At 38.1% G+C, this 27,979-nt stretch overlaps 1 protein-coding gene across 20 annotated transcripts in view; it reads left to right on the top strand.

Moving 5' to 3' along the window:
- Nucleotides 1–27,675, top strand: part of KDTA (KDO transferase A) — a 28,646-nt gene extending 971 nt beyond the window's left edge. For 2 of the 20 annotated variants that reach the window (XM_088851877.1, XM_088851878.1), the window contains 12 exons: nt 194–427; nt 988–1,081; nt 5,251–5,293; nt 7,427–7,549; nt 21,915–22,034; nt 22,102–22,180; nt 22,722–22,838; nt 26,109–26,206; nt 26,775–26,865; nt 26,999–27,118; nt 27,254–27,298; nt 27,396–27,675. In XM_088851877.1, coding sequence (XP_088708003.1) covers nt 226–427; nt 988–1,081; nt 5,251–5,293; nt 7,427–7,549; nt 21,915–22,034; nt 22,102–22,180; nt 22,722–22,838; nt 26,109–26,206; nt 26,775–26,865; nt 26,999–27,118; nt 27,254–27,261 — 1,095 coding nt within the window. In that variant the 5' untranslated portion in view covers nt 194–225 and the 3' untranslated portion in view covers nt 27,262–27,298; nt 27,396–27,675. Of the gene's footprint in view, nt 1–193; nt 824–987; nt 1,156–5,250; nt 5,294–7,426; nt 7,550–21,914; nt 22,035–22,101; nt 22,181–22,721; nt 22,839–26,108; nt 26,207–26,774; nt 26,866–26,998; nt 27,119–27,219; nt 27,299–27,395 lie in introns of all 20 variants that reach the window. The other 18 variants (XM_088851876.1, XM_088851874.1, XM_006851698.3 and 15 more) reach the window with 14 other exon arrangements.
- Nucleotides 27,676–27,979: the final 304 nt, after the last annotated feature.

Raw genomic sequence — 27,979 nt, 5'->3', positions numbered from 1 at the left:
GGTCTGCAACCCTATGTTCTGCTTTGTATTTGAGACTCATTTCTCGAATTCATTGTGGAATAGGGCGATAGGCAGCACTAAAGTGGAGAGGGATTTTCTCTCTGTTTTCTGCGCTCTCTTCATTATATTTTTTTGTGTCCTGAAACTCTATATTCTGCTTTGTATTTGAAACTCAATTATCTATTATTCACAGTGGCGTGGGCAAAACTAAAGTGCAGAGGGATTATGATGCGAACAAGTGGGAAGCTGGTTCACATGTTATACAGAGCAATTACATATGCTGTGACCCCCTTAATCTATTGTCACATACAGTGGAGGAGGTTTAGGGGCCTTGAACACCCTCATAGATGGCCTGAACGCTTTGGATATCCTTCTTCTTCTCGCCTCCATGGCCGCCCTCTCTTATGGTTTCATGCTGTCTCCTTGGGTATAATGGATCATTCCTTTCTTGGCCTTTGCTATAATGTCCTTTTTAAGTTCTTCCCTCACTAGGTCTTTTTGATTGCCCATTCAGAAATCCCATTGATGCAACAATATTTATCTTTTTAAACTTTGGACACCCTTTCCATACTGCCTTTTGGATTTCTTCTTTTCTCTATTGCTCTTTATGTTCAAGAGATGCGTCTTGTGATATCTATTGCTTCAACAACGTGTGGAACTTGTTGATTCTTTCTGTCATTGATGCTGTAGCTTGACATTTTAGTTTGTTTGGTTGGTAAACTAGTTCGCTATATGAACAAGTTATTCTTGTAACCAGCCAATGCTTGAAATTCTAGCCAATAAGTTGAGGCATGCATGGAGCTTCGTGTTATGAGGCATTGGGGTATATTGTTTCCTTGTGATTAGCCACATTTTCATCAAGATTCATTTGTTCCTTCCTTCAGTGTAATGGATAATGATTGTACTCCAAAATTTTATGCATTTAATCATGTGTATTTAGTCTCTTCGTATGGATTACAAGTTAACAATTCTCACTCTTACCTATAGGTGAAGGAATGGCAACACTTCCAATTCTCTTACATTGCGCTCAGTGTTTACCCAATATTACTATACTGATGACCACTACTACAACTTCAGCATTGTAAGACAAACTGCTTCTGTTGTGCAATTTCAGCATTGTAAGACAAACTGCTTCTGTTGTACAATTTCAGCATTGTAAGACAATCTGCTTCTGTTCTGTCATGATTATCATTTCATAGCTTTTTCAATCATTTATTATGTAATGCTGTTAAGATTGTGTGTGTGTGTGTGTGTGAGAGAGAGAGAGAGAGAGAGAGAGAGAGAGAGAGAGAGTAATATTCAAGCATAAGTAAATACACATGTTTTCACACTCTAAAAATCGTAGGACAATGTGTGCCCTATATACACACATAGGGGGTTATGCTATGGGTAGGTCACCTGCAAAATAATTACAACCATTACAATAAGGATATGTTTGGTTCACGTGTAAATATTCCCTGGGAAATATTCACATATGTAAATACTTTACCTGTGTATTCGGTAGCACATTTAAAAAGCACTGCATAAACAATTTCATATGTTTGGTCGCGCTTGGTTGGTGTGAAAATATTTACGCAAAACCATGAATATATAGTATAATAAATATATCATTATAATATTATATTAAATAAATATATATTATAATATAAATATTATATATTATAGATAATATTTAGTTTATAATATAATTATATATAATTTGAATTATACATAGATAGTATATTTAATATATAATATAATATGAATATATGGATATTATATAGTATATATTATATAATATAAATATTATTTATAATATTTAATATAATATGTAATATTGTAATATATAATATAATGTAAATATATAATATAATATAATATAATATGAATATAGAAATATTATATATAATAATAATAATATATTATATAATATTTAATATAATATGTAATGTTATAATATAGAATATAATGTAAATATTATATAAATGTTATATATAATATACAATACATAATACAATATGAATATATAAGTATTATATATAATATAATAATATATAATATACGAAATATTATATATAAGAAATATAAGATTTCTTATATTATATATATTATATATAATATATGTTATAAAATAAATAAATAAATAAATATATATATATATTCCTTATATTATCTATAATATATAATATTTATATTATAATATATATTTATTTAATATATTATATATAATGTGAATAATATATAGAAATTATATTTAATATATAATATAATATGAATATATAGATATTATTGTATAATATTGTAATATATAATACAATATAAATATTATATTTATTGTATTAAATATTATGAACTTCTAAGTTATATATACACTATTTATTTATTCATATTATATTATATATTATATAATATTTATATATTCATATTATATTATATATATAAGGGAGAAGTTCATATAAAGTCGAGGCTCTAAGCAATCAAATTAGAGCCCAGATAAAAATTTTTACAAGAAAGGGTTATTTTGATGCCCAAATATCTTAAAATTGATCATCTCGACATCAAGATGCATGGGCATGAGAAAAAAATGGATTTCAAGTTTTATAAATAAAACATCTTGTAACGCCTTTTTGGACTGTCAATTTTAAAGTTTTTCAAGTTTTCATAGATGTGCTCGATCTACACTATTTTTGAAGCTTTAAATTTTTTAATTAAAGTTAATAATATATTTTAAGGCTATCACAAAAATTTCCAGTATTGAAACCACTTCTCTTGCAACTATTTGAAGGTGGGCTCTAATTTGATTGTTTAGAGCCGCGGCTCTATACAAACTGCATCCTATATATAATACCTATATATTCATATTATATTATATTATAATAGTTATATTATATTAAATATTATAAAATTATACAATATATATAATATTTATATATTCATATTATATTATATATTATATATGATATAACATTTATATAATTTATAATATAATATAAATATAACATATAATTTTTATAATATTTATATAATATCAGTATTATATATAATATGTAATATAATATGAATACATAGGTATTATATATAATATTATTTATTATATAAATATAATATTAATATATAGATTATATATATATATAATTTTATATATTACATTATAATATATAATATAACATACATTATATTTATTTTATTAATGTATACTTATATTAAATATAATACATAATATAATATTTATTATAATATAATATATGATATTTATATATTTATAAATAATGTGAATAATATATATAATATTATAGTATATAATATAATATAAATATGTATTTTGTATATTATAAATAAAATATAAATTTGATTTCATAAATAGTTCAGCTTCGGTTTGCAAAAATTCCTCGGGGAGTACTTCCACACCTTAAGAGGTGTGGTTTCATTTTACCATGTTTTGGCCGTTTCATGGTAAAATATTTTACCATGGTAAAATATTTACATATGCATTTGGAACGAACCAAACGTGTGAAACACAATTTACATATGTAAATATTTACCGGGAAATATTTACGCGCAAACCAAACATAGCTTAAGAGTTACAATAACTATTACACAGGTTCTAATGGGCATGAGGTCCATTATTCATAAGAGCTGTAGGTTTTGATGGGCAGAGCCTATAACAGTATAACAACCATTTCATGAAGGCCCATTATGTATAGGAGCTACAGCTGTTACATATGTTTTAATGGGCACGAGCCCAGCCCATAGTAGTTGCTACACTGCCCCTTAAGGTGGAGCATATATACCATAGATGCCCATAGGATCCTTTAGTTGAATTCAATTAGAGGCCCTGGTAAGTATGTTTGCCAATTGATTCTTAGAGCGAACAAATGGAGTACATATTGTCTTTATAGCAGCCTTTTTCTTTGACAAAGTGGCAGTCGACCTCAATATGCTTGGTTCTTTCATAAAATACTGGATTCGAGGCAATATAAATTATTGCTTGATTATCACAATATAGAGAAATAAGAGTGGATACATTAACACCCATCTCTTGAAGAAGATTATGTAGCCAAATTATTTCACATGTAGCACTTGCCATTGCTCGATGCTCAACTTTCGCTGAAGATCGAGCTACAACACTTTGCTTCTTACTCTTCCAAGTGACTAAATTACTACCCACTGTCATAAAGTAGCCACTGCTGGATTGTCGATCAAGAGAACACTCGGCCCAATCCCCATTGCTGAAATCTTGTACATCAATATGACCATGATTGGTATAAAGTAGCTCTCTCCTTGGAGCAGATTTTAAATATCGTAAAATGCAATAAACAATGGAACCAACAAAGACTCATGACCTACAGTCTCGATGCAAGGGCTCATGATTTGCTTGTCAAAGTTGGACAATAAACACTAGAACTATGATCATAGAATGTGGATTTCAGTTCTCCTCTTTAGGAGCAAGTCCAACACTTGTCATTATAATGCAAAGGCGACTCTTTCTATGCAATGTACATGCATCCCTTTATAGGGGTGCTTCCCAGTAATGTAGCTGTCATGTGTTCATGCCATGCTGAAGTTTGTTAAGGTTTTGGCTCTTGCTCTTACATATCTACAACCACACACAGGAGACTATACAGTTTTCTTGGCTTACAAACATCATCTCTAGGTATCTCTCTGACCGCAACTAGGGATGACCTACTGTAAACCCGTTTCGATAGTGCCACATGCCCAAGGGTAAGGATCTTGAACATAACTAGGGCCACAAACCGCTCGATCCTTGGTCAGTCAACACACACACTCCTACTGAAGTGCATATTCCACTATAAAATTCCATTTTTACAAGCTCTCTAGGCTTTTAAAGGCCACAAAATCCAACAAAGCCTAGATCATCCTTGGCTTGAATTTTGAGCTTGGAATCACCATTAATGGAACCTTCATGGAGCTTCTATGAAGATTTCTCTTACATCACCTTCACACACTTTGGAAGAGAGAAAGGGAGAGGAGATTGCCTATGGCGTGCCACACTAGAGGGGTTAGAGAAAGAAAGAGAAAGTGGCGTGTCATTCTAGTGCGAGAATGGGTGTATTAAAATGTAGAGATTTAAAGGGGTATTTATAGTGTTGAGTGTACATATGCATCCTGTTATAGGCACATGCTATATTAGCATTTTAACAACATGATATTTAAAATTTCTCAAATAAATGCCTTTGAGATAACTATAGTGTCGAAAGTTTGTTACATTTGAGGTAGTGTATTAGTTGGACCTGATTTTCTTTTTGGCAGTTATGTTATCAAGGACAGGCTTCCAAGTAGTGTTATTTACCAGGTATGTATGTTTGTTTATTGATTATTTGACTTGATTTTATTTCATGATTATTGTCTTTGGGAAGACTTTCTTGAAAATTGTTGGATATTTCTTTAGGAGATTCACATGTTACCAGGTAGCGAAGCTCTACCAGTTGAGCATTTGAATGCAACTTTTATTTATTATTTATTTATGAGGTGTCTGTTGCCTCTAATTCTTGGCCACTTCTTGCAGTTGAGAAGTTAAATAACATTTGAGAAGTTAAATAACATTCTTTACAAAAGGCATAGACTCTTTTGCTATGATTCCTGTAATGTTTGTGTTGTCATATTGTAGTGCTTGGTTTAAGTTACATTTCCAGTCATATAAGATGGAATGCACGATAATCTTTCAACATCTTTAAAAGCATCAGCTGTGTGATTGTGTGTGTTTTTGGGGGGTGGGGGGGGGGGGAAGAGATTATAGTTGTAACCATGTCCAAATATCTATTAGTTTCTGTTTTATACTCACTCTCTCTCTCCATATTATTTCTCATGTATATGTTACGTTCTAGAAAAATAGAAAGGAAAATGTTTTGACCTGGCCTCCGTCTTACCAAAAAACCAGTTGGCTCCTCATTATTTCTCTAACATTTTGGTTGAGTGAAGACTAAAAATCTGCAAATCTATTCTCTTGCCTACCATGATCATGGATATGAAGAATTGGATTTGGTGCCTAAAAAATGCTCCTTGATTGTCATCTCAAAACTTGATTTGGACCACCATTTGCTGTTGGCGACATCAATCAGAGTTGGAGCATCTTAAGAGCTTCAAATTGATCTTCTTGAGGTGGAAATGGATTTATAGACATACAGATGAGCGGGCAAGTTCTTTTTATTTTCTTTCTTTTCCTTTTTTTTTCTTTTCTTTTTTGTGGGAGAGAGGCGGGGGGTGAGGGGGGGGGGGCAATACATCGGCATGTGGTGAGCTGTGCATACGAAATACACCCAAAGTAGAAATTGTATGATATTTGCAGGCAACTTTGTCTCTAGAATAAAATCCTGGTCATGTTGAACTAGGAAATAGAAGCAATCTATATATCATAGTGTTATCTTGTCGAACAAAAATGTGAGGTATGGAAAGGGACTCTTGAAGCCGATTATGGCATTATTGTCATAAGCCAAATTTAGGAAGTTGAATTTGCCCTACAACATGCTCTAAATATTTTGATAGGAATAGGGGACGGATTTGGAGGATGCAATGTAAAAATGTATTTTCTCTCAATGGGGCATTTGCTATTTTGTTTTTCTGCACTTCACTAAAGATATATCGTGTTTTTCTTTAAGATACACTTAAGCAGTGCATGGACATGGACTTGGGTGCCATGTTTTACAAAACTTTCAAAGTGCAGTGATTTCCTATGAACAGACAACACATACATAGTTAGCATGTCGAGCACTTGTCTAGGCGTGTCGACATGTGTAAGTCTCGACATGCGACACAAAAGGGGGAATGGAGTGTCTAGGTAAAACTGCACCTAAGTCTTCCAGTCTGTAAGATACTTAGAACTCTTCTATTCTATAGGTATCCTACACTCCAGTGGCCATACAAACTTCTAGCAACAAAATTTTAAAGGTTGAATCATAGTCTAAATGAAGATAACGTCCAGGAAACCCAAGGGCTCAACTGCACCTGTTGAATACTTTGTCTGGATGTGTCTTGAACTACTTTGTTAAATCCTGTACAGTAGAGTTGCCGTCAAAACTGTGTTTGAACTGTCCATTTGGTACTTGGTGGGAACCCAAATCTGTAATCTGTGGTGAAATGGAGTCGTAGCTTTCGAACACTAATTCTTTACATTAGGGGCGTGTCATTTTGCGTCTGTTAACTTCCAAGTTATTCATTTATGTGAATCTCTTTCTTCTTCTCCACTACTGTTTGCATTGCTATGTATGGTTAGGTAATCCCATAGATCAGTCATCAAGTTACTGGAGGTTGTTATATGTTTTCATATTTTATACCCATTTATATCATATTGATAGTTTACAATGTCAATTTAAAAAGCATGGAGCAAGTGCATCTTTGATAATCTTCGAAGTGAATTTTTGTTGCAACATTTCATTACTTTAATTAGTTATCTCGACTTTTGTAAGTTGTGGAGTTTAATGTGTTGCAGTTTGCTCCTATTGACGCTCCTGTTGCAGTAGATACGTTTCTCATGCACTGGAATCCCATTGCTGTCATTTTGATGGAAAATGAGCTGTGGCCGAACCTTATCATGGCCGCTTCTGAAAGGGGGGTAAGTGATTACTAATGGGATGCTTACATTTTTATATTTTTGCACAGGATTACATATAGGAATGGTACCAACACATTTGAAGATTCAGAAAATAATTAATACTTATTTGGTTGTCTTCAAAGCCAGTCTCTATCGTTTGTACATATTTAATGAGATTGTCTACAAAGAGAATCTCATTATATTGCAACTATATTTTAAGCAAAGGTTGTATATATTTAATGAGATTGTCTACAAAGAGACCATTTATCTTTTTTACAAGGAGGTCACAACTATTCCCACTCATTAGATGTCAAATTGGATGGCTTGGGGTGAGTCACGAAGTTTGAGAATTTTTTTTTAGAACTTTGTGTCTATTCAATGACACTATTACATCCACCCATTTTGAAATTTAAGGTACCCATTTTGAAATTTAAAGGACAAGAATGATTGTTACTTCCTTGTACAAAAATAAATGTTCTCTTTGTAGACAATCCCATATTTAAATGTATCTAGGTTTTGAGTAGGAAGAAAGGAAAGTTTGTTACGTTCATTGGTACTCTTTTGATACATGTATGTTCCCATAGGGATGGACAATAATGAGAAACTCTTTACATTCGTTGGTACTCTTTTTGATACATATATGTTCCCATAGGGATGGACAATAATGCCCTTAAACTAATGATACAATACCAAAAATTTGTTTTATACGTATTTACATTAATTAATATTAAGCATGTCCTAACACTCCCCCTCAAGCTGACATGGCAGCATGGAAAGCTTGTCTGTATCATGAGAGAATTTCTCCTAGTAAGAGCCTTGGTCATATGTCAACTTGATTACATGTGTGTATATACTTTACAGTGATTTCATTATCGCAAACCATATCTCTTATGTAGTGATGATCAACTCCTAGATGTTTAGCCTTCCCATGTTGTACTGGGTTGTGGGATATCTTGCTTGCACTTTAGTTATCACAATATAACTTTGTTGGTTTTCCAAGTGAATTCCCATTTTTAAGAATAATTTGGATAACCATGTAACTTCTGAGGCTGAAAGAGACATAGATACGTACTCTGCTTCAGTGCATGAATTGGCCATAGTGTTTTGCTTTTTGTTACTCCATGAAGCAAAATTTCTTCCCAAGAATATACAAAAACCTGCATATGATCTTCTAGCATTAGAACAACTTGCGCAGTCGGCATCAGAGGAGGCTCTTAGTTCTAATCCACCTTGTAAGACATAGAAGACCAGAGTTTAGTGTCCCTTAAACATATCTCAAATTCTCAATATTCTTTTTGCTGCGTCAAGGTGTGGTCATATGTTGGCACATTGTATTTACTGCATATGCAATGTCTGGTCTTGTGAAGGTCATGTATTGAAGCTCACTTACTAGAATTCTATATTGTGTAGCATTTCTGGAAGTAACTCCCCCACATTGGCTAGGAGTTTTAGATTCACTTGAGCTGGGGTTCCTCTTGGTTTGCAATCCAACATGCCAAACTTTTCAAGCAACTCCATATCATATCGATGCTGAGATAGAACTAAACCTCCTAAGAATCTATATTCTTCTATGCCAAGGAAGAATTTTAATTTTCCAAGATTCTTCATCACAAAAGAAGAGTGCAACTTTGCTTTTAGATTTGCTATGTCCAACTTGTTTGCTCCAATAAGAATCATGTCATCTATATATAAGAGTATGGGGGTTGGACCTGGGCTTCCTTTGTTGATGAAAAGGGAGTTATCTGCATAACTTTGAGTGAACCCCTCCATTTTGATAACTTGTAAGAATCTGTTAGACCAGGCCTTTGGAACTTGTTCTAGCCCATGTATGGATTTTCTAAGTCAGAATACATGGTGAGGGAATTTGTCAATGACAACGCCATGAGCTTGTGTCATGTAGACTTCTTCCTATAATGTTCCTTGGAGAAATACATTTTTGACATCCAATTGGTTGAGCTCCCATCCATTTAAGACCGCCAAAGCAGCAATAGCCCATATAGTTGCAGCTCTGACCGCAGGACTGAATCATTTTCTTGATTGTATCATTTGACACAAGGCATACTCTAGTCCTTTTTCTTGATTGTATCATTTGACACAAGGCATACTTTGAATCTTTGAACATTTCCATCTTGTTTAAGTTTGACTTTGTAAACCCATTTGGAGCCCACAACATACTTATTTTGAGGTAATGGAACTAGCTCCCATGTTTCATTTATGTGTAGAGCTTCAATTTCCTCCTCCATGGCTTTTCTCCATCGCTGATCATGAAATGCTTCTTCCTATGATATTGATTCTGTTTCTTTCAGTGCCTCTACCATAAAAGCTCCATGCTCATCATAGAAATTAGAAAAGGAGACATATTGAGCTTGGGTGTTGAACATTTTTTTTGGGTAAGTCAGTGGGGGAGAAAGCCGTCTACCCGTTTTTCATAAACAAAAAACTAGAGGAAAACAATTAACGTACAACCCTATGAAAGGGCACTTGCATCAGATCATGTAATAAAAGAGAAGAAGGAAAATCTGGTGGTCTATGGAGCGCCACACAGTGGCATCGAGGCCAGCAGCTGCCCTCTTAGCAAGGGCATCAACAACCATGTTAGCCTCACAAAAACCATGTGTGATGGACCATCGATGAGAAGACAGTCTGGTGCAACAATTGTCAACAATCGTCTTTAGTCTCCATGGAGCATTGCATCGATTTTGAATGACATTCACAAGCAAAGCCGAGTCACTTTCAATCTGAATTGGAAAGCAATTACTTTGAATGACCAATTGAACTCCTTCCTCAACAGCCAAGAATTCTGCATGGTTATTGGAAGCAAGGCCAAAGTGCTTTGCAAAAGCAACAATAAAACCACCCGCACTGTTCTTGATAACTCCACCACCACCTGCTAAGCTTGGATTTCTCAAGGAAGCACCATCAATATTCAATTTGTAATTGTGAGTCTCAGGAAAAGACCACGCTACCGAGGTAAAGGTTGCAGCTCTCTGCTGCTGCCAAGTTATCCGGAGGTTACCAATGATTGCCTTTTCTGATAAATGAAAAGACTATTTCTTAACTTCTGCTAGTGCTTGAACATGCATGGTAATCCTTTTAACAATAAGCTCTCTCTTGGTGGGTCTTAACTCAAAAACTCTTATGTTGCGCTCTTCCCATAGAAACCAAATAGCAGTAAAAAAGATGAAAGACCAAACATTACGAAGTCCATGTGATTTAAATCTGAAGAGTAACCACCACCTGAGTAGATCAGGAACAGAGGTACCAAGGACAAACCTTTTTCCAGATCTCCATACATCCTGTGCAAAGGTACATTGAAATAACAAATGAAAAAGATTGTCATCATGGTTACTACAAAAGGGATATAAAGAGTCCAATTTCATGCCTTGCTACTGTAGTAAGAATGAAGTGGGTAATCGATTATGCAAGGCCAGCCATGAGAACCACTTTACCTTTGGGTGGCATTTGGAGGACCAAAGTGTACGGAAAATAGGCTGTGAAGAACCTTAATTCCTAATAAAATCCCATGCCCTTTTAATAGAAAAAGATCCATCAGCAGAATGAATCCAAACCAGTAAGTCCTTCTTGAGCTGTAGAAGGAGACTATAATTCTCAACCTCTGTCCATATATTCCTCAAAGAATCAGATGTGGGATGTGGTAGAACCCACCCTTGAGGAGCTCCACTGATAAAAGCTGAAACCCTCCTTCCTACTGTAGCCCTCAAAGCTTCCTGAATGTCAGCTTCGTGGATAAGAGGCTGACCTGTTAACCATGGGTCCATCCAGAAATCCACCAACTGATCATTACCGATATTCCACAACAATTTGCCTCTCAAATGAAATAAGCCAAGTAAAATCCCCTTCCATGCATGAGAACATCCTCTTCTGCCTTCAGCCTCCCAAATAGAGGAATTTCTAAAATATCGATGTTTGAAGAATCGTGCCAACAACGCAGATGGATTTTCCAAAATCCTCCATGCTAACTTCATCATACCTGCGATATTGAAATCCGCCATGTCCCTTACCCAAGACCTCCTTCAGCCCTAGGGAGCCACACTGTTTTCCATTTAATCAGATGAACACCTCTTTTTTCTGCTTCACCGACCCATAAGAAATTTCTCTGTAGTCTCTCTGTCATATTACATGTTTTCTTTGGAAGAATGAAGGATAAATGCCAGAAAACTGATGAAGCCCCTAGAACAGACTTAAGCAGCTGAAGTCGACCGACATATGAGAGGCATAAAGGTTGCCAAGATTCGATCTTACCAAACACCTTACCCACCAGATTATGGCAATAACTATGCTTCAAATGTCCACGAAATGATGGTAGGCCCAAATAGCAGACCGGAAGAAACCCTTCAACAAACTTTAACTCCCTCAGAATTCTCCCCCGTCCTCCTCGTAGTGCCCCAAAGACAAAGACCTTGCTTTTAGAAGAGTTCAAAATTTGACCAATACTCCTTTCAAACTTATGAATAAGTACGTGCATAGCTGTGGCAATAGAGATGGAAGCCTCACAGAAAATAAGCACATCATCAATATAAAAGAGATGCGAAACCCCATAGTCACACCTTGTGAACCATGCCTTGCAAAAAAGCACAATCAAGCTGATGGCTAAAAAGATCCATGACCAGCAAAAAAAGATAAGGAGATAGAGGATCCCCTTGCCTCAAACCTCTCTTACCTTTAAAAAAACCTTTGGGTGAGCCATTCCTGAGATCAGAGAAAGAAGTAGTGGAAATGCATAAGTGAACCCAGGAAATAAATAGCTCAGTAAAACCCAAAGCATGCATCCTACCCACTATAAAATCCCAGGAAACTCTGTCATAGGCACTGCTCAAATCGATTTGCAGACACATTTTAGGACGATCTGAGTTCTTATGGCAAAGAGACATAAGTTCGTTTTCCATGAGAATATTATCAGTAATAAGCCTACCTTTTAAAAAAGCAGCCTGCCTAGTGTCAATAAATCAGCAAGCACAACTCGTAGGCGATTAGAGATTATTTTGCTGATGATTTTGTATAAAACATTACACAACCCTATAGGTCGAAAATCTTTCATCACCCTAGGAGCATCTACCTTAGGAATCAGACAAATAAAGGTGGAATTGATTTGCTTGAGCAGCTTACCCTTAGTGAAGAAATCTTTAAGGGTCAGAAAAAGATCTTTTTTAATGACTTCCCCATCCAAACTTGTAGAATTCCACTGAAAAGCCATCTGGTCCTGGAGCACTTTCATTTTTCATATCCCAAATACATGCTTTAATTTCCTCCATAGATACTACGTCCACTAATTTGTCCTTCTGAGAAGAATTTAGATGGAAAGGCGGCAAAGCCTGATCAACCATGTGAAGGTCAACATTGCTTTCTTGAGCCAGTAAGTCTTTGAAATAGCCAATCATATGATTTTCAATATCATCCTTAGTAGACAAGAGATTTCTATTTTGATCTTTCAAAGAGATAATCCTATCAGACCTCCTTCTGACCACAGTCGATAAGTGAAAATATTTGGTATTGGAGTCCCCCTCTTTTAACCAGTTTTGTCTTGATTTTTGCCTTCAGAATCTTTCTTCATTGGCCAGAAGAGTTTGGAATTTCTGTGTATGCTCCTTTTCTTGAGACAAGAGAGTCTCATTAGAAGGATCCATGTGTAGACTATCATGCAAAGATGATAGTTGGCGACGAAGTATAGCAATGGAATCCCCAACAAAGCCAAACACCTCCTCATTCCATAGCTGTAAGTCAGTCAGCCTTGAGCCTCCTAAGTTTAGCCACAAAACGGTACATGGGAGTACCCCCCACCTGGCCTTGCCACGAATTACAAATAACATCTAGAAAACCTTGATGCTGCTCCCACATAGAAAAATACTTAAAAGGTTTGGGCCCAACTGGACCCAGTTCAGAAGTAGAAACGAGTAAGGAACAGTGATCTGAGGTACCTTTAGGGAGCAACTGGACTTTGGAGTCAGGGAAGGCCAAAATCCATTCAGTAGTAGCTAAAGGTTGGTCCAACCTTCTTCGAATGCATCTTCTGCTCAATTGGTTATTAGACCAGGAGAACCATCCTCTGACTAAACCAAGATCAACAAGAGCACAATCCGTCATTACTTGTGCAAAATCACCTATATCTAATGGTAGAGAACTGCTCCCTCCCATTGATTCCGAGGGATCCAATAGCGTATTAAAATCCCTCAGTACCAGCCAGGGAAGAGCAATAGTTGCTCCTAAGGTCCTCATATGATCCCATAGCAAGGTCTTTTGGGATACATAATTAGAGGCATACACTTCTGTAATCACTAAAATAATACCATTACAAATGCGGGTCGCCTCCACAGTAATCATTTGATCATTGACATTAATCAGTTTGATTGCGTAAATTAGAGGGTTCCAAAGGATTAAAATTCTGGATTCCCCTCAATCTCATTAGCAATAAAGTTCTTATAGAAACCCAACTTTTTAGACCAAATATGGCTCAGCTCCACTAGAAGTTTAGTTTCCAATAATAAAATAAGACCAAGATTATGTTGACCTTTTAAAACCCCAATATCCGATATTCTGCCTCGGCCCTAAAGGCCCCTAACATTCCAAGCGGCAATAGACATAAATAAAATTAAAGGTTTGGATGTTTAGTAAGTGGACCCTTACTTTCAGGAGCTATATGAGCACACTGAGCCTTATGGGGTTACCCCAACTTGTCACCAATAGAAGCTGGAATAAGTCCTATTGTGTTACCTGTACCTGATGAAGAATGACCCCTCTTGTCACCAGAAGCTACCAAAGAAGCTTTTAATTGCGACCTAGTTTGAGCTTGAGCAAGCTTCTCACTATTCGCATGATTCTGCACTCGTTTACTAGAAACATCCACCTTATCGGCTATGAACATGGGGTTATGACCACCAACAATATTCCTCATATCATCCTCCTGCGTGCCCCCCTGCGGCCTAATCACATGAGCAGGGGTTTTCAGATCCTTAACAAGTAAGTGATCCAACAGGCCGTCTACATCATACTCCTCCCCATCATTCGCGACGATGGCAGTGACGTTAACCTGCTTGGGACTGTGCTCACATATCTTCTTAGAATCCTGTTGGTCCAGAGACAATAGCGAGGAGTCACCATCCTCAACAGGTGCCGTTCCAATCACTGGTGATAGAGCCGCGACCTCATCTGACACACCACCAGTATTAACAACATGAGTCAATAGCTGTCAACTCATACTCCTGTTGCGTATCCGAATCGCCCAACGGAATGCAAATGTCAACTGAATTTGGCTCAGAAGAGCTAACTGCCTGCTCAATAAGAGACCCCTCGTTATCCTTATGGACATTGGCTAGAATTGCAAAAGCATTAGAAATGATATCCTTCGGATCCACTCTGTTGTTAACAAGAGAGACAACAACATTATTCTTCTCTGACAAAAAGGGAAGGGTTGAAGCAGCCACAATGCTTTCCTTCCCCTTCCGTTTGTAAACTAGCTGTTGTCTCCCTTTGACTACCTTCCAACCTTCTTCCCCTGAAGGTAATTTGACAGAAGTATCACCATTGGGAACAATTGTTGCACTGGCCTTGATGGAAGCCTTTGCAGTTAAGCCTGCTCGACATAATTCGGGCTTGTGGCCCGCCCTCTGACATGTGGAACAAATCGAGGGTATGAACTCATAGACTATCTCTTGCCTATACTCCTTTCCAAAAAAATCTAGCCAAACTTCAGTCGAACAAATGGTATCTAGATCCAATGCAACACACACCCTTGGCTCAGCCCTTGATCTAAGTTTTGTCGGTTTGTCCATGAAGATGGGTTTTCCAACACTGGAGGCGATACAGAAAAGAATTTCTGGTGTCCAATAAACCAATGGTTACCTTGGCAATTTGATCTAGACTGGCACAGTATGGCGAGTATGCCTAGAGGGTTGTATTGAAGGATCCCATTCTTGAAGCACCAAACATTTTTTACTGATCAACCCAGGTCCCCCGAGCTTGCAACCTCCATTTCCTTACTAGAATGGAAATGAAAAATCAAGAAGCCCCCATCAGCGGAGAATACTTCAACGTCCTGCTCAAGCCTCCACATCTTCTTCAACATCTCTTTCATGTAGTTCCAATCAGGTCGGCGGCCCAAGAAGTATCCCAATAAACAGTTTTTCCACCGGTACCGACATGAGTCCATCACCTTCTTGTCAATTTTGACGAATTTTTTACCATTAATAATTTCAGTAGGGGAAGTATCCATCTCCTCAAAGTAAAACACTCCATTTTGGACACCTTTGGCACCAAATAATAGGTCTGAAGACCTACCCGAGCCCCAACAGCTGTTAGCTAAATTATCATTCTTGTTCTTTGGAACTAGTGATGGAAATTCCTCCCGTGCGCCACCTTCACCATGAAGACCCGAGGAAGATCCTAGGTCGTTCTTACTGCCCAAATTTTTTTCCAAAGGAGTAGCAGCCACCTCCTTGCCTTTGCTAGAAACACCCATCAAGAGAGGAGAGGCCTCCCTTACAGGACTCCTGATGACCCCATCAAGAACAACCGCAGTAGATCCTGGGGCAGGACCCATACGAGGATTTTCAAAGCCATCTTGAAGCGGAGCATCGCAAGGGGCAGAACTACGAACACCCAAGCCTTCCCCAAAATGGACAGCTTCACAATCATCTTCTGTAGAAAGATTGTGACCCATAACATTAACTTCCACATTACTATCACCAGCTACCACACGAAGGCCAGCACCATTATACTCCTTTGAATTGTTATCCTTCGCAGGCATTTCTCCAAAACCAGACCCAGAAATCACACGATAAGTAGCACGAGAATCTGGCTTTGAAGCTAGGAAATCAGAGACTAAAGACCCAGATCCATCTCTGATAATGAATCTTTGATCAGAAATAATAGGATCATGGCCAGATCTGTCCCCAACACCAAGAAGACGGCCACCATCAGAAATACTAGCAGAATAGGATCTATCCTTAAAGGGCTCAGCACCACCAAAACAAAGAGCATTACTACTTTCGCAAAGATGAGAAAGAAGCACTTGAATATCAGGAAGTTTTCTCTCCAAAGGGAGAGGCATACCATAAGGGGGTGCGGAAGCCATCAAAGCATTGCCGATCTGAAAGCCGCAGATCTGGAGCCACTCGCTAGTGGCGCAGAATGAAAGGGGTTCTCACAGAGGCTCTCGCAGAGGTACACGCAGGTGGCTCTCGCAGAGGAAGGGGAGCCAGGCTCTCGCAGATCCTCTCGCTCGCAGTAGAACAACTTCTCGCTCAAGGAGAGCCTTCGCAGCCTCTTGCTCAGCTCGCACGAGGTCAGCCAGCCTCTCGCTCAGCCTCTCACGCCAGCCTCACGCTTAGCCTCTCAGCCTCTCGCTCAGCCACCAGCACCTCTCGCAGCCTCTCGCGCAAGAGCCTCTAGCCTCTCGCGCAACTTCTCGCAGCCTCACAAACCTTCTCGTAGAGGCAACCTCTCGCAGCCTCCAAGCTCTCAGCCTCTCGCGCAGCCTCTCGCTCAGTCACCAGCACCTCTCGCAGCCTCTCGCGCAAGAGCCTCTAGCCTCTCGCGCAACTTCTCGCAGCCTTTAGCCTCTCGCGCAACTTCTCGCAGCCTCACAAACCTTCTCGTAGAGGCAACCTCTCGCAGCCTCCAAGCTCTCAGCCTCTCGCGCAGCCTCTCGCTCAGTCACCAGCACCTCTCGCAGCCTCTTGTGTAGCTTCTTCAAACCACTCATCAAAGCCTCTCGTGCAGCTTCTTCAAACCATTTCCATCCTTTACCACATATGGCACCCTGTAAGCTCACTCATACGACCACTTGATCTCTTGGGTGTTGAACATTGCGGTGGCAACGGGTCGGGTCCGGCTGGACCCGGACTCAGACCCAAATAGATTCGGGTCCAAGTTTTGGACCTGGACCCGACCTTGGGCTCCAAAAATTGGACCCATACTTGTAGTCGTCGGATCTGGGGTCTACCTCATCAGGTCTTGGGCCCATTGTCACCCTCACTATGCGCTTCTTTTCTTCTTCTTTTTTGCCCCTTTTTTACCATCATATATCTATATTATTGGCAACAAGGTCACAATCACGCACTATTAGATTTCAAGCCGTGTGATTTGTCATTTAATAGCTAAAGATGACTACTAGTTCTAATTATATACGATCCTTAATATACCCAAATGAATAGGGCTTAAAATAAAGTATTTTTTCTCTTCAGTTTATCGGTACAAGCCGGGTACGGGTCGGGTCCAGCTGGACTTGGTCCCAGACCTGTATAGTATTCGGGTCCAAGTTTTGGACCCAGACCCAATCAGCCGGGTCCAAATGCTAGACCCATACCCGACCCGTGTCGGGTCCATGTCCATTGCCTGATCTCCTCAAATAGATAGGTGAGGAAGATGCTGGTGAGATGTGAGGAGATGAGACAATGTTATTTGAGATAGGATATCTTCTAACATCTTGACTCCCTTGCACAAGTCTCCTTTCATATGTAAATCGAATAGGAGGAGCTAAGCTTGGAAATTTTCTTGGTGATGTATGGCCTACATGGGGAGAAGCTAGTGAGACATCAAAACCACATTTCTCCAATGGCTATGCATATGCTTCATTGGGCTGTGCTTGTGAAGCATAAATCCTTGCAATGAGAAGAGGTCCAAGAGGCAACGGTGAACTTGTCTTTCCACATTCTCCCCCTTGCATCTATTCCTCTAAATTTTGAAGCAAATCATGTGAAACGGAGTAATCCATATCGGTATGGGATGAAGATGGTATGGATTAGCTTCATCAAATGTGACATTTTTTTTTTGGGTAAGTACATCATCAAATGTGACGTGGCATGAAGTAATCGCTCTTTGTGTTGAGGGAAAGTAGCATCTGTAAGCCTAGGACTGTAGCCAATGCAAACTCCTTGATATGCTTTAGGCTGAAGTTTATTGCGAAGGGAAGAATCAATATGCACAAAACATGGCAACCAAAAACATGCAGTCTAGAGTAGTCAGCATTGATTCCATAAAGTTTATAGTAAGGAGTGCTTCCTGAAAGTACTGATGAAGGGAGTCAATTAACAAGAGAGACTGTTGTTAAGAAAGCCTCTCCCCATAGGAAAGAAGGGGTATGAGAATCAAGCATCATAGGCAAAGCATCTCTACAATGTGTCGATTCTTTTCGCTCAGCAACCCCATTTTTTTTAGTATATGTGCATTAAAATTGATGTTGAATTCCATTACTATTTAGGAAATTTTGAATATCATTTGATGTATATGTGATGTATATACTCCCCTATGGTCAGATCTCAAAACTTAACAGTGTTTCCCATAGTAATTCTAACCTTGGCATGAAATAAATGTTAGAACATCCCAAAACTTCAGATTTGTGTCTAATAAGAAAGAACCAAGTATATCAATGAGTTGATCAATAAAAGAAACATAATAACAGTATCTATTCGTGGCATCCACAGGTGCAGGTTCCCAAACATCAAAATGTATCAAGTCAAAAAATTCCTTCACGGTTATCCCAAGAAAATGGGAGTTGTGCATGTGTTCCCAATTGACAACTAGTGGACAGTGAAGTAAACTGAGTAGTAGTAAATGAAATCAAGTGATCATTCCCAAATCTTGTAGGGTCTTCAAAAAGGATGCCCTAAGTCGCAGATGCCAAAAGTCCATGGAAGACTTAGTAGCTAGATCACGCTGGGTGGCCACTGTATTTTTTCTATGAGCAAAAACATGATCGTCTTGCAAAACTTAACATCCATTTTTCTGCACTCCTTTAGCAATTAGCTTCCCTGTCTCTTGGTCCATAAAAAAAAAAATGTTTGGAAAGAATCCAAATTTGCATTTAAGATAAGACATAAGTTCATTTACAGATAATAAATTCCTTTTGATTTTGAGGATCACAACAACATTCGGTACTTGAAAATTTCCAAATGCAGTTGATATTAGGGTTGTACAAATATGTGATACTGATAGAGATGACCCATAACCAGTTTTGATGGAGCACATATCTCTGTTGGGAACTAGATTTTTGGCAGGAGGATGTCTTTGGCAACATGACCAGTTGCACCAGAGTCAGTGGTCATGAACAATCACATTATATTGGAGTTGGGTTTTGGTGGAGTCCATTGATGTAGCAGCCATCTACCTCTTCCTTGCCTATAGCGTCCACTTCACGCCAATTGTGTGTGCTTTATCGTCGACTCCATGAGAAGGGTGCTCTTGGGGCTCTTACAGTAAAGGGCAGATGCAAGAGGTTGTAGATTGTTTTCTGATTTTTGGGTATTGACAAACATGCTCTTCTAATTGAGTAAGATAGGGCGTAAATCCTCAAAGAAAGGATGAGAAGGTCGCGAAATAAGTGAGGTGACGATCATTTTGTATTGTCACCGGTTAGGAAGTACGAATTGGTTCAAGTGGAAGGCTTTGAAAGGGTATGGGGAAAACCTAAAAGGACATGGATGGAAGTAGTGAGAAGAGATATGGGGACTTTTGGTTTAACTGAGGGTATGACCTTTAATAGAGCAAAATGGCAGAACGAGATTCATGTAGCCGATCCCAAATAGTTGGGATAATGCTCAGATGATGATGATGATGATGACTTTATCTTCATTGCATACAGTTTTCTGTGTAGTAGCAAGATCATCGCATATCGCCTTAAAGCATTGAAAGTAGATGTAGATACGGTTTTCTGTATAGTAACAAGATCATCATATATCACCTTAAGGTGTTGAAAGTACTCAAAAATGGATGAAGACCTATGCTTACAGTTTTGTAATTCCATGCGGAGTTGCATTTCTCTGGCCTTTGATTTTTCAGCAAATAGTTTTTGTAGAGCAACCCAGATGTCTTGGGTAGTTGGGATCAGTGACATCTACTAGTTCCGGGGATATGGAAGCAAGTGTCCAAACAACCACAAGTTGAACTTGGTTTTTCCATGTCTCATATTCTGGATGATGTTTCTTGCATTTGATCTGTTGTCGATTTTTCTAAGACCTATTTGGGAGGACAAGGCTTTGAACCATCAATAAATGCAAACATATTTTTGCTGCGCATGACTCGTAGAAACTGTTTTTCCATAAAAGATACTTTGAATGATCTAATTTTATGGACAAGAGAGTTGCCACATTTGATGATGCCATAGAAGATGGAAGAAGATGGGCATCTTTTTTTGGGTGCAAGTGTTTTTGTAAGTATTGACAATATTTTGGTCTAGGTTTTAGGAAGAAAAAAGTGAATAAAGAGAAGGTCAAATGGAAAGAAAAAGGTTTTTCGAGGGTTCCAATAGGGAAGAAAACTTTCTAGAGTGAGAAAGACCTTGAAAGTGAGGATTTTCACACTTTTTGATGATTAATCTTGGATGTGTATATTATGCTGGATTTTCTTCTTGCTTGGAGAGGTTTCCGATCTTGCAAATCTGGTTCACAATGTTGTAGCAATGAATAGAGGAGAGACATTTCAATCTTGGTAGATGATAGGTGAGACAGATTGAAGAGTGCCTTGTTGGTCCCTCTGTTTAGAGCTTCATTTTCAACTGTGGCTCTGAAACCATATCAAGGTTTTTTGAGTAGGAAGAAAGAAGTTCTTGGTACATTAGTTCTTGGTACATTCATTGGATCTCTTTTTGATACATATATGTTCCCATAATAGGGATCAACAATAATGCACTTAAACAAATGATAAAATACCAAATAGTGGCTTTATACATGTTTATATTAGATAATATTAAGCATGTTCTAATATAATTCTTATAGTTGTTTCTGAAGTCTAGTTACTATGAGTTCTAGCAATATTAATCCTTCAATCTTTTCTGCAATGGCTGTATGCACTTGTTCATCAGGGTAGAACAACAAAGATTTGGCATATAATCTTATTGTTTGGAAGGGTAACCCATTGATGAGATTGTGGGTTTAGTCACAATAACTTGCGAATATCTTACCAAAAACATCAAGTTTTATCGTATGTCTTGTGGGTTTTTTCCTTTTTCATGGGGTTGGTGCACAGCTATCCTACTCCTAGAATCAATAAGAGATTATTATATCATTTTCTATGAGGAAATATTTGATTGAGTTGGGGGTGTGTCAAGGGACATCTATTGCTTATCTTTGATAATTTGTATCCAGTCATTGTCTCTTGCTGTTGGCTTTACCAAGGTATTTGAAACTTTCAGCAATGACTAATTGTCTAAGTAACATATTCTTGATGACCATGATTTTGTATTTATTGTTGATAAAATCATTGCATAAAAATAAAATCTTTGCGTGTTTGTTACATGCTTTGCAGTTGCTTCATTGATATGAATACATCTTGGTAATAATTAATGGGATTTAATGCCCTTCAAATACCTTCTGTTGACGCGTATATATTTTCTCACTGGTTTGCAGAATGTTTCACATTTCCTTATTTTATTCAGATTCCATTGGCATTATTAAATGCAAGAATGTCCGAAAAATCTTTCCAACTCTGGTCCAGCCCTATCGCCTCATCCCTCATTTCATTATTGCTATCAAAGTTTTCCTTGATTTTGCCAACGGTAAGTATTCTCATTATCATCTGTTTAGTTCATTTTCTGCACTTTTTCTGATTTTCTTTTGTAGCAGAGCACCCAGCAAGCAATTCGATTTCAGTTACTCGGCGCGCCTCCATTTATCGTTAATTTTTCTGGTGACTTGAAATATGGTAAGCTCATGTCAAAATTTCCCAATTGTTTATTATTACATGAATCCACATACACATCTGGACAGATTCTTGTATGTTTTTGATGTAATATGTCTACAAGCTGGAGTTCCCTGAATGACTAAAAAATTCCCAAACTTGGAAATGGAAGGATCATTATCTATAAGCAGCATTGGTTTATGTGAAGTGGCCTTTCTGTAAATTGATTAAATGTTTTCAAATATAGGGTTGAGTATTAAACTACGTAGTTGTGCCTTTGATGGTACGCATGAAGCTCTTGTCCCCCTTCATGATGGCTTCTTCCTACTGTTATGTCTTGACTGACTTCCCCCCCCCCCCCTCTTTCTTAAATCCATGCTCCCTCATGACCTCATGGTTTGACCTTTTTGTACCTTGCTTTTAGTGAGCAGCTTGACAATTAGAGGAAATGATTCTTTTGGCCAATACTACACTTTTAGGCAGGTTGGAGCTACCATAATTGAGTACCGGTGTCAGTGTATGACAAAATTATCCGTCTTTACATTTTGTTTATTGCTTTTGGCAGAAGTTGGTCATCTTGATGCATTGGAACAAATACCTGAGAAGACAAGAGATTTGCAATCACAACTCTCTCTTAGGAAGGTTTGGATGGCTGCTTCTACACATGAAGATGAAGAACAAGGTCAGCAACATTGTTTTTCCTGTTTCACTATTCCTTTATATGAGTATTGTCATGACATTGTATCGTTAGTGTGTTTCTAAAGAAGTATGTTATTTTTATCTCTTTCATTCTTTGGGTTGTGCTTTGAAATGAAAGAAACCATGTCTTGTTCACTTGTTAAATACGACTCTTTTATTTTTGTTTTTTAATTGAATTTTATTTTCTGGGTGAACCTTTGGTTTGGTAGAAGCTCTTATTTTTCTCTTGTGGTTGTGGCTTAAAGAGTTGTTACGTTCACAGCAGATTCTGTTCAGCTCATCAGGCTGATTGGATGCTGTTGTTCCTTAGCTGTTCCCATTTGATATCTCTAACCCAAATCAGAATAGCTGGAAGTTTTTCCATTTTGGATAAAATAGGTTGAATTGATTACAAGTGTCCAAGGATTCCAGTTTATGATCTGATATTTCTGTAGCCTTCTGTAGGCTTTTCAAACTTTGGGAGTTTTCTGTTACATAAAGAGATTCAATACTTGGGAGCTTTTTTGCATATTAATTTTTGTTGTAGAATCTAATTTTTAGTTCTTAGTTAGGGTACTCATATATGAGTATTTCCTTAATGTTCTTAACATTTTTGGACACTCATTGCCCCTTGTTTTGTAATAAAAGTTTTTTTGAGTAAGGGCATTTCTCGTCATTAGGAGGGGCAGGATAGATATTTCTATAAGAAATTAGTAGTTAAGAAGCAATCATTGCTCCATTTGGGTAATGTCATGAATAAGGGCATTTCTTATCATTAAGAGCGGTAGGATAGATATTTCTATAAAAAACTAGTGGTTAAAAAGCAATCATTGCTCCATTTGGATAATATCATACCTCATGTGGATGATGTCATCCTCCACTATAGTTTTTTTTTTTCTGATAATGTTAACCTTTAATTAAGAAAAGAGAGTACAAAACCTTGGCTTACCACAAAAAAGGTGCTCAAGAAAGGAGAAAAAAGAAAAAGGACGAAAGCCTCATTTGAAAAGTTATTGTTAAAAGGGCAGCAACCTAAGAAAAGAAGCCGATCCTTCATACAAAAAAAGCATAAAAGAGAAAATAACCAAAATAAGGAAAAGCTCCTAGAGTCCATCCATCCCCGTTGCTGCTTTGCAAGGGAATCAGCTTCAAGGTTTCCTTCCCCCCAAGTATGCGTCCACATGGCGAATGTATTCCTGCAGAGGTAATGAATCTGATCAGCTGATGGAGCCAAAAACTAGGGGAGGGAGGGGAAGGGGGGGGGGGGGGAGGGTGGGGGGGAGAGGCAGGATTTTGTGCCAAGGTGGTGGTGTTCCTGGAGTCACCCTCTACAATGAGAGAGGGCAAGTTGAGATGTTGGATGAGTAGTAAGCCTACTAGGAGAGCTTCCACTTCAGCCTCCATCGAATCTTTATGGCCAATGTGTTTGGAAACTGAAGCCACAATAGAGCCGAAATGGTCTCTAAGGATGGAGGAGCATCCATCGAAATTGAGTTTTAGCATCCCGTATGGTGGTGGTTTCCAGCGAGGAGACCTGGAGAGACGTGAGCAATGAGGACCAAGGACATTGCTCCAATCTTGGTGAAAGGCCGATGTCGGGATTCCTTTGAATCGAGGATGATTTGTGGCCCAGAAGATGATGGAAGATTTGAGCTTGTTGAAAATTTTGGACCAAGGGGAGTATTTCCCCCTGAAAATCTTGTGGTTTCGCTTGATCCATAAGGACCACAAGGCTGCGGCCACCACTGATTTCCAGAGCATAATCCCTGATTTGGCCCAAGGAAAAGACTTAATTGAAGAGTGAATCGAAGTCACTTCAGCAGGTAGTACCCATTCCACCTTGAACAATTTGAGGACTGCACCCCAAAGGTTGTATGCGTAGGAACAATGCAAGAAGAGGTGGTTATTTGTTTCCTCTTCCACTAAGCACAAGACGCAGCGATTGAGAATCTGAATGCCATGTCTTTGCAGCTGATCAACAGTCAGTACTCTCTTAGAGTGGGCTAACCACGTAAACACCTTGACTTTTGGGGAAGCTAAGGAATCCCGGGCCTGGGCCACAATAGAAGTTGGTGCATGGGGGAGAGTGGGAGGTAGCAACAGAGAGCGGTAAAAAGATGACACCGTGAAAGAGCCTCCTGGGGCAGGACTTTAAATGATGCGATCTATACCCGCAGGGGCTAGGAAACAGGCTTGTAAATCTGTCGAAAGAGAGGCAAAGCTAGAGAGTTCTTGGTCATTTAGACTTCTCCTGAAAACTGGGTTCCAAGAGCGAGAGGTTCCAGTCAGTAGCATTTCTTGGGCTACTGTGGGCCCTTGATCTCTAGCAAGACGATAGAGATCAGGGTGTTTGTCCCTAAGAGGGGTGTGGCCCAACCAAAGGTCATGCCAAAAGAGGATTCGATTCCCTATTCTGGGATGAAACCTGATTCGGGGTTTAAAGAATTAAAAAGTAGAGCAAATAGACCTCCAAATACCTGAAGACCTGTTATTGGCTCTAAATTCAGGTAGCCAAGGAGAATCGTGAAGACGGTACTTGGTTTTGAGGATATCGGTCCAAAGTTGGTTCCTGAGAGTGAGTAGGCACCAACACTATTTGCCAAGTAGGGCTAAATTTTGAACTATTTAAGCTGATTAGCACCTTGGATTGTGGGTATGAGAGTTATGAATGTTGCATTCATAGCTCGATGGATCATCCCCCTATCATGAAATTCTTCGAAGAAGTTGAGAAAGCTCGAAAAGATTCCCAGAAGATCTTGAAAGGAGCCAGTGGGAAACTGTCCGGTCCAGGGGCTCTATTAGACTCCAATTCCGATAGACTATAGTTAATAAATGCTTCTCTTTCTATAGAGAATTTCTACTTTATCCCTAATTAATTACCAAAAATACCCCTAGACAAGAAAGTTACTACATGGTGGGATAAGGGTATCAAGTGTCCAAAAATGTTGAGTACTTTATGGAAATACTCAAATGTTTGAGTATCTTAACATAACCCATAAATGAAATGTCAACAACCCTTCCATCTTTTCTTCGTTAGATAATATTCCAATGCAATTTATAAGCAAGTTGTTTCCTTGTCCGGTTCTATCTGGACAACATTTGCACAAGGTGATGACAAGACATGAGAACTTTGAACTTCTGCTTTTTACACCATAAAGTTAAAGGCTACTTCATGCCTTTGATTGGTCAAAACATTGATCACTTACTGAATCTCAGCACAGTCCTTAATGTTTCATGGATTCCAACTAAACTAAAGCATAATATTGAATTGCAGTGATGTTTTGTGTCCACAAAGAGCTCATGAAGTTGTACCCTCAGCTGCTTACGATTATTGTGCCACGCTATCCTGAACAAGGACGTCATATTGCTCAAGTATGTTTTGTTCTTTTCCTTGGGAGCATTATATTGTACATGTATTCTTGTTTTTTTAGTGCTTAGCCTTTACCATTATTTTGTTAGAGTCCAAGAAACACAATATGTTATTTTATTTTTGGCTAAATAGAAGCAGGCGATACTGGACAATATACAAACTATTTGTTTAACAGCAACAGCTGCAAGACGTTCCTTTTTTCATTGATGTTAATGAACTGACACAGTGAGATTGTACTTATACTGGTGGTGATTTGTTTGTAGTTCTTCCATATTTTGGCTGTTGTACACGTTATATTTATAGCTTCATATGCCACATGATTGCTTTTACTGAAGATGTATACTTCTACATGTTTGCTATCACATAAATATCGTTTAGGGTAAAACTGTGCCTACATCCAATTTCTTATGATGGGTTTGTGGCTTATTTTAGAATCTGAGTGTTCCATAATGTTCTAGACAAATGATAGGTATCTGGCAAATGAAAATACATATGTGGAGTTAATTAGTTCAAACTTCAAATAGCAAAGCATTTCATTGATTCAGAATGTATCTCCTCATGTTTGTGCAGGCTGTTCTAAAGGAAGGGATGACTGCTAAACTGAGGTCTCAGAGTGCAAATATCTGCTCCAGCACAAATTTTTATATTGTTGATACTTTGGGTTGGTGCATCACTATAGTTACAAGCTATCGCTCCCCGCCCCCTCCACACACACACACAGCTGAAGATGTCAGTATTCATTGTCACTATAGATCTTTCTAAGTTCGTTGAATGTGGGGCCCTTCTTTTGACAGGTGAATTAAGAGACTTATACAGGCTGACCCCTATAGCTGTGATTGGAGGCTCTTTCCTACGAGGTTTATGTGGTCATAATGTTTCCGAAGCTGCTGCTGCTGGTTGTGCTGTTTTGACAGGTAATCTCTTGCAAAATATATTTTGAAGTTTGATAGTATTGGACAACAAAATAATGTGTTATCCAAAGCTCAAATCTGCACTTATTTTTATCAACATTCAGGTCCTTATATTGGGCACTTCTCTGAAATGGTTAGGAAAATGAAGCAAGCTTCACATCTATCAATTCAGCAGGTTGAGTTGTACGTTTCTCTTTAAAATATGCACAATTAAAAAAGCAGGCAAGGTTTGTTTAATTGTCTTAGGTATCAGAATATATCTCACATGCACATTTGTCAGGTATCTGGAATAGATGAACTGATAAAGGCTCTAAGTGAGCTTCTTGATGATCCAAAAATTTTGGATGCTCGGCAGGTTGCAGCGAGACAAGCATATTTGGCTCTTTCAGGTAGGGTTGTGCGTAGTGTTTGGAATCTTGTTGATGCCCATGTCCTGAAGCACGCTTCTCAGAAATGTAACCATAATGGTTAGATAGGAATTGAGGATTTTGTACATTTTTATAAACTGGTGGCTTGTTCTTCATAAGCTAAACTTCATAATAGACGCAAAATTCTCACAAGCAGAGCTGCTTTTTTATATGAGCCCAAACCTACATAATAGTTGCCACAAGGAGTAGGGGTGGCAATGGACCCGGGCTGACCCATATCCAAATATGGGTCCAAAAATTGGACCTGACGGGTCAGGTCTGGGTCCAATGAACACTATTTGGGTCCAGGTGGACCCTACCAGAATGGTATTATTATTTAAATAATATTTAACATATAATATTAAATTAATATTTAAAATAAATATAATTATATATTTTTAGTTATAATATTTAAATAATACATATATACATTTAACATTACATTTAATTATTTTTT

Source organism: Amborella trichopoda, chromosome 11 (assembly GCF_054954075.1).
Source record: "Amborella trichopoda isolate Santa Cruz 75 chromosome 11, AtrichopodaSantaCruz75HAP2 v2.0, whole genome shotgun sequence".
NCBI lineage: Eukaryota > Viridiplantae > Streptophyta > Magnoliopsida > Amborellales > Amborellaceae > Amborella > Amborella trichopoda.
This window is presented reverse-complemented; position numbering and strand designations above follow the sequence as displayed.